The 7,563-nt window shown below is 42.9% G+C and overlaps 1 protein-coding gene across 1 annotated transcript in view; it reads right to left on the bottom strand.

Moving 5' to 3' along the window:
* Window positions 1–5,482: 5,482 nt before the first annotated feature.
* Window positions 5,483–7,563, bottom strand: part of mmp17a (matrix metallopeptidase 17a) — a 70,129-nt gene continuing 68,048 nt past the window's right edge. Inside the window, exon 10 of the mRNA XM_070988902.1 lies at window positions 5,483–7,447. Coding sequence (XP_070845003.1) covers window positions 7,122–7,447 — 326 coding nt within the window. The 3' untranslated portion in view covers window positions 5,483–7,121. The remainder of the gene's footprint in view (window positions 7,448–7,563) is intronic.

The raw sequence follows: 7,563 nt of genomic DNA, 5'->3' as shown, positions 1-7,563 counted from the left end.
ATGGCAGCAGAGAGATATGGAGCAGTCGCAGATGGAAGACATCAAATAAGTGCACAAAAAATCTATATAGGAAGGAGATGACTGCAAGATCAGGGCTTCCATGAGGGGATAGTAACCAACACTTAAATTATCTGTGAAATATATCCAAATTGTTCTTGTAATGTCCATTTTTGTCAGCATGATTATGTAAGCTGTGTAATGACCGTTTAATCAACTTTTAGTTCTTCTGAGCAGGCAACTTTCCAAGGGCTCGACTGAGGCATACGAATAGAGGCTCTTTAAGGCAAGGCAGAGGAGAAGCAGAGGGCTGCTGTGGATGAGGCAGTCAGGCCCTCGTGGAGAACGCTGTCTAAGGAAACCAAACCAAACGACCACCATAATCTGTTAAAAACACCTCAAATCCAATCAAGGAACAGCTCACAAAGACTTAACCATCAGTTATTTCTATTCGAATGGTCGAGTTGATGCATTTCTGACAAATACAGATGAATTAATTACCGGATATTGTCCATGAGAGCAAAGTCTTACCCCAGACAGGTGCAGGTGACAAATGTGCAAATAATTTAGCTTTTCAACAATAGCAAAAAGGCTGTGATGTGAATTCATAACACAAAATTTTCATAGTCACGTACAGTTCAACTGAGGGGTTTATTAGCCAGTGAATGTATGGCAGAGGCTTTTAAGCTTCGGCTTTACTTAATGCATCCCCGTATTGAAACTGTGTCATTCTATACGTTTCGATCCTGATGGCCTTTGCAGATTCCTCCAGGCAGTTCATCTGTGTGATAAGCATTTAAAACACTTTCATGTATATTAAAGTACCAGAGGAGGGCAGTAGAGGGCTGCAAAAGAGTGCATCTCTACAGTACATGGTCACTTTTAGCAATTTTAGACACTAAAGCAAACATCATGCAAACATCATTGTTTTATTTCAACATTTATTTCATCCTCCCATCCTTTGGACATTCATTTCCCTTAAACATTGAAGAATCTAGGACAATATTCACTCAGGAAATGATGCAGTCAGTAACAAGAAATAAAGCACCTCTGCAAATACTGTCTGAAGTGGTTAAGAAAGTTGCAGTGTAAACATACATTAATAACAATATTTCAGTTATTCACAGGAAGACGGCCTCTTAGTCATTCACTTTTCAGATGTTGTGGAAGGACTAGTAAGATCACCTTGAAACATCCCACTCTCACCAGCAATCTGGCATCAAAGAGCTATTGTATCTCACCTGATATCATGTCAGATGGCAGCAAGTTATTGTGTAATACCGGTGCAGTATTGGCCAACAACACTGGTGCATGCTATCATGAATTAGTTATAGTTGTTCTCATGAGTCCAGAATCAGGCTACTTCCACAGTGCTGTGCAGGTCTGCATAACGACACAGGTGCAGGTCTGCTGACAACAGGCTGCTGTTAGGATGATGCTGTGATGTGCTATATAAAACATGCTAAGTTAGTGTTATTCTTACTGCTCTTCAGTGTGTTTCACTGTGTTGGAAAGTCGGACTTTGCAGGGCAGTTGGTGTATTTTGCTGTAAGCGGCCCACCAGCCACCATCACAGGTGCCTACTCTGCAGGGGTATGCTCTGGTTTTGAATATTTTAGCTGCTCTGTGGTTCCCTCAGAATGATTGATTGGTTCTCCCTGGTCCACATTAAGTCTCTGCTGGTGACAGTTGGTGCAAAGGCCTTCGGGTGTTCACTCTGGTTACAGAAGAGACTCCATAGCCCGCAGCATCCTGATGTACTTGCACACTGCATACAAACCTTCTATAAGTTGTCTGTTCAATCACCGCTTGAATGGAAGTTTATCACACACCATATATAAGACTTTATCTCCAACTTCTGCATCTGTCATCAGACATTCACATACACTAACACACATATCCACACTTATGGCACATACACACACAGACGTTTCTTTTTTTGGTTTTTGCTGTATTTTCTTGTTTCTTCTTCCACTGTGAGTTACCTCGTGCATTATAAATCATGTTTATTCAGGGGAACTTTACCTCCTTGACCGAGGGGCTCCAAGGCCACTCTCCACTTAGCTAATATCGTGTGTTGTGACACTGTGCCTTACACTACCCTCAAGGCACACAGCTGAATGGTAGCTAACTTTTTCATCGAGATGGATCGCTCTGAATCTTACCATGAAGGTCACTGGTTTTTCAAATCCATCCCCGCACTGAAATGAACTTTTAGGACTTGATCAGCATAATAGCTTTGTCTGCGTACTGCATTGCTATGCTCAAGTGTGTGATCCTGCCAGTAGGTCATGCCAGATAATTAAACTGAGAAGCTGAGGGAAATTCAATACACTCCATTACAACTGAGGGGGCCTTGGACTCGGGAGAGACTCTGGTATTCATAGACTGAATATAAAGCTTTTCTAAAGCATCAAGTAGCTGTAGCTCTCGTTGGAAACACAAGACTTCAGCGGTGTCACATTACAGATGAGTGAAATTAAAGTGGCTGATTGAAGGATTGCCCTATTTTCAAAACTACTGATCAAGCCATAACCGTCTATATTATCAGAGGCTGTGAAGCAAACATATGACTGGGCTGTGTTAAACATTGCCAGTAACACAGCAGGAAACTCATTTTGCATTACACATTATCCACAATGCATATATCCTTCCTAACTTTACACCCTCACATTTGTTTCATTCTCAGATTTTTACTCTCCAACATCAAGTGACATCACTTGAGGCAATCTCTCTGATTTTGTGCAGCACCCTTTGGAGCCACAAAACTGTTTAGATGGTTTTCACATGCAAGAGTGTGAAATGGATGGAGTCCCCCTTCACATCTGGAGCTGTGACACGTTTAAACGGCTGCCAATTATTGTAATATGAAATTGTAGCATTTATCTCTGCGCACACCTCAAGCCTGTCCCTATGCATGCAAAGCAGAACACATTTGTTTTGAGCGCATTAATGAGTCACGTTCAATGCATCACCTGTTGGATGACAAATGAGAGTAAGCTTCAGACAGTCGTGTGTTGCTGTTTTATCTCGACCGGATTAAGGGCCTCGGGGGTCTTTCGCAGTCATCACCTGATAAAATGTGTCAGTTTGCTCACCAGAGGAAGGACAGACTGACAGTCCGGAGAGATCAGGAATGTCTGTGCTCTCCTCTTCAGTGTAAATGTGGTCGAATAATGGTGAAATTACTGACAGTGGAAAAACACATATAGCAACACTGATAACATACTGTATATCCTGCCAGTCTCGCCTTTGTGCTTTGACCACCCACAGTGTGGCTTCATACAATGCTTGTACCCCGTGTCTATTTTTGCAACACCAGTCCACACATACTCCATCCAGGTGCCTAGCACTGCCACTTTGGCGCACCAGACGTCAATAGAGGTGATGCTTCTGCTGAAACTCTGGACCGAGTAGGAACAAAACCCTTCCTCCCTGCCGAATCCCCCGGCTTGTGTGGGCAAGAGTTGAATTCAGTGTGACCTTTTGAGGAATGTGACGGCGGAGGGCTGCCAGAGCCCAGTCTGACAAGTCTGTCAAATGATTCTCTCGCCCTGCAAGCTTGAACCGGCGACTTCTGCGGACCCTCCTCTCCACCTCACAGCCATGCGTCAACTCGGAGCCTGGCTTTTGACAGCATCACTTCTCCACAGTGCAGTGACTGAGGGAACAGTTGTACTTTGGTGCGTGCACACACACTAGTACAAATAATATACACACTGTTTAATGTGTTTTTTAACAAAGGACACCATGGGTCAGTTCTGCTGTACAGTCCATTGGCATTGCTTTTCAATTTACTGTGGTCCTTTAGAGGAAAGCTGTTGAGTGTTCATTGTTTGAACTCATAGAATTTTTTCTTCTGTTTATGGTTGATTCTTTTGCAATTAAAAAATCTACAGCAGTTGTTTACTTTTCTCCATATGTTAGCCATAGCTGTCCAAATATCTTTACTTCTGTGTGTCTATTTGTCTTTCACTTCTTTATCTGTTTTTGGATTTTCCTGTATGCCCCCCTGCTGAAGCCCAAACCTCATGATCAGAGCTTCACCAGTGGATTCACTGAGGCGTCCATCCAGGATAAAAGTAGTAATATATCATGCCTAAAGCATCATTTGTATGTTTTGTGTGTGCATTATTAATGTAATCAGTTCTGATTATTTTGTAGGTCCTCCAACCTGAAACAGTCACAGTTCAGGGTCTCAGGAGACAGAGAAGTCTTTAATTTTAATAATGTAAACCTGCCTGACTGGAAATATTTCACACAGCTGTCAGACAGTAATTGCAATCAAGACCAAGTCAGGTTGTGATGTATTAATTGAATGCAGTGAATGTGGAAACTCTGATAAGAATAAAAGGATTTTCCAACGAGCAGTATCTTTATATTTAACTGTGAATCCAATTTGAAATGATGTTACATTTCTCTAATCCAATAGCTGTTAACAAATACCTGCAAACTGCTCCATTTTTCCATTCTGATAATTAGGTGTGGTTCAAGTAGCAGCTCAACTGGACAAACTGCTGAAAAGTGACCTGTCCTGCTACATCTGCCCATGGGAGCAGCTGCTCTCCCGGGTTGCTGCCGAGCCACACCAGTTAATTAACACCACTCAAGTGTGTCAAGAGGAGGCAGGAAAAATTGCTGCTCTTAGTGGTGTCACACCCTGGCCTGCAAGGCGTGAAAGGGAGATGCAGGGGGAATAACAATGGATTCATTTTATAATAACATGATAATAAATTAGAAGAAATTGAAAAAAAAGTATATTGAAAAGCAGCCCATTACAACAAAACACAATGCCAATTGTGTTTGCACATGTACTCCCAGGATGCAGAACACACGATTGAATTGTAGGGAAAATGAAACACAATCAAACAGGATAAGCAGAAATAATGGGTGATGCTTTTTAGAATTACCTCAAAAAAAGAAAAAAGTTTGGTTGTGCATGAACTGGTAGAGGCCATCTGTGGCCTCTTTGTTGATTTAATTGCTGTGATTTTGAAGTCAGGGTGCAGCCTGTGGCTGACATGGGGTTCTTGGGATACACAATGTTCCTTCGCACTTATCTTAGTTGTTTGCCACCCACAGTCCTACTTGATCTCCAACTAAGCAGTATCTGAATATTTTTGGATCAGCTGACATTACTTCTCTGATGTACTTCCCTGAAAAAGTGCGAGTACTTATGTATATATAATCTTCTGCCAGCCAATCTGTTCGTAAGGTGGACTTGGAGCGAGTGTGTGGTGTGATTGACATGACGTGCTTTGCGTTCCTGATGAACAGCAGTGACCATTACAAGAGGAAACATGCTTAAGAACATCAGAGAGATGGAGAGCAGCTCTCAGTTGGTGGCTGCAAGCTGTCATGTTACCTTCATCTGTCTTCAAGGCCGGGCTCCTTCTCAACGACGCTAAATAATTACACACTCAGCCCACACAGCCGCAACACTGAGTACTAATCGGTGCCCATACAAATTCATGTGACCACGGTTAGCCCATAAAGTCATTCAGATTCTTTTATTTTTCTACAAAAATATTTTACATTAGAAAACACACCTTGAAATATACACAGTCCACTTGGCTTTGCACTAACCATTGAACATTTCAACTCAAATATATCTGTGTCTATATTTAAATTGTAGGTAAATATATGTCAGCAAGAATAAATCCAGATGCTATCTTGTGAGGTTGGCTGAGGACATCACCAGAAGGAGCTGTGATGGATGGAGGAAATCGCCCAGCGGTGACGGAAAAGGCTCAGTGAACTATAATATGATCAGAGCAATATGGAATCACAATCTATCCATATTTATTACAAAAAATACAACAAAACCAATACTGCCTCTGGTAATGACAGGGAATGCTTCTGCACCAGGGTTGAAAATGATGAATTCATGGAGATACATGAGCAGCAGTACCTCAAAGAGCACAAGAAGGCAGGTAAGGGATTTAAGCTAATGGCTTTAAGCGACACTGAGAAACTCTTTAACTTTCTGTCACATAGGAAGTCATTAATTGGTCTCACTCCCCAGAGCCGAGGCTGTCCTTTTCTTTATGTAGCTGTATGGATGGTATTCTCCTGTCCACCTGTTTACAGCATCGCTGCCATTCGTCTCCCTGTCGACATCCAAGCAAGCCATTCATTTGTCTTCCTGCCAGCATCCCATGGGGCCATTCATCTGTAAACCTAACTATCTATCTACACAATATCCCAGGGTACTTTTCTCCTGTCTGTCAAGATATATGCTGCGGTGTCGGTCACCTGTCGAACTACAGTATCTATATACCCTGTGCCATTATTTGCCCTGGTTTGAGCCTTTCAGGCAGCTCTTCCTGTCACTCTGAGTACAGTGCAGACTCTTTCTCGAGGATTGATAGACCCAGAAATCACTGATGGTTACAACTGTAACCAACCTAAACTTAAACATAATCTTTTGATTTCCTTGCCAGAAGTAAGATGAGAAGACTGAACTTGGCTGCAAGCTGTAGCTTAATATTTACCAGACGGACATGAGAGTGGTACTGATATTCTCATCTCACTAAATAGGCGAATTTAATTTCCCAAAATGTGGAACCAGTTCTTTATTATTACTATTATTAACATCTCAGGATGGCATTTATCCATTGACCTGCCTACATCCCACAATGCCGTTCATTATTGCTCTAAACTCCTAAATGAAAAGAAGTCATATTATGGGTGCTGTTGGAATATATTTTATGTGAACATACTTCTGAACAGCCCCACTCAATTAACACCCTTGCAAAGATGTGACAGTTTAGACATTCAAGAGGAAACTAAGGGACAGAACTTCTGGTTCCGTGCAAATCAATTTGTACAGCATGGTACCGGCGTCGTCAATGTCAGTGTATTGATGCCTACTAGATATACCCTAGTATGATAACATGATAATGCATGTATGTCTGTATGTACTACCCATACTGCAAGGCGCTTTAGATGACCATCAAGTGGCATGTGAAATAAATAACAGCAAAATAACAGCAAAAACATACCAATTGATATTTATAAGAACAAAATGTTCCAGTTTGTATTTAGGCTGAGTGTCTGCTGGCCCTCCACCAAGGAGTCTCTTTTTTGCACCCAGCTTGAAAACTTTGTCCCGTGCTTTGGCATCATAGCAGTTCAGAGCGGAGGGCCAGCGAGAGCGTCCAGAGAGGTGGCAGCAGCCACAGGGGGGACGGCGAGGGGCGGGCGCCTAAAGGTGAGGCGGTGTCGGAGGTGCAGGAGCACACCTCGTATCCGTTCTCTGCGTGGTCCGGGTGCTGGTGCACGTTGCCTCTTGTCTCCGTGCTTTTGGGCTCTGTGTCTGGAGAGTCCGCCTGCATCTCGGTGCACAGCAGCCAGTCTTTAGCGATGAGGCGGGGGTAGCCCGCCTCCACCTCCATGTCGCTGCCCGGCACTCTCCAGTACTCCTTCCCCTTGAAGAAATAGGACGAGCCTTCAGAGAGAGAGAGGGGGCACAGGGATTAGAGTGTTTTGAAACATGCTGAGCAGAACAACACAGAACAGAAAAAGAAATACTACCTTCACTCTGTTTTTCCCCTTGAGGGAGAC

Source organism: Chaetodon trifascialis, chromosome 20, assembly GCF_039877785.1.
Source record: "Chaetodon trifascialis isolate fChaTrf1 chromosome 20, fChaTrf1.hap1, whole genome shotgun sequence".
Lineage (NCBI taxonomy): Eukaryota > Metazoa > Chordata > Actinopteri > Chaetodontiformes > Chaetodontidae > Chaetodon > Chaetodon trifascialis.
The sequence above is the reverse complement of the archived record's forward strand: the minus strand, read 5'-3'. Positions and strand labels throughout refer to the sequence as shown.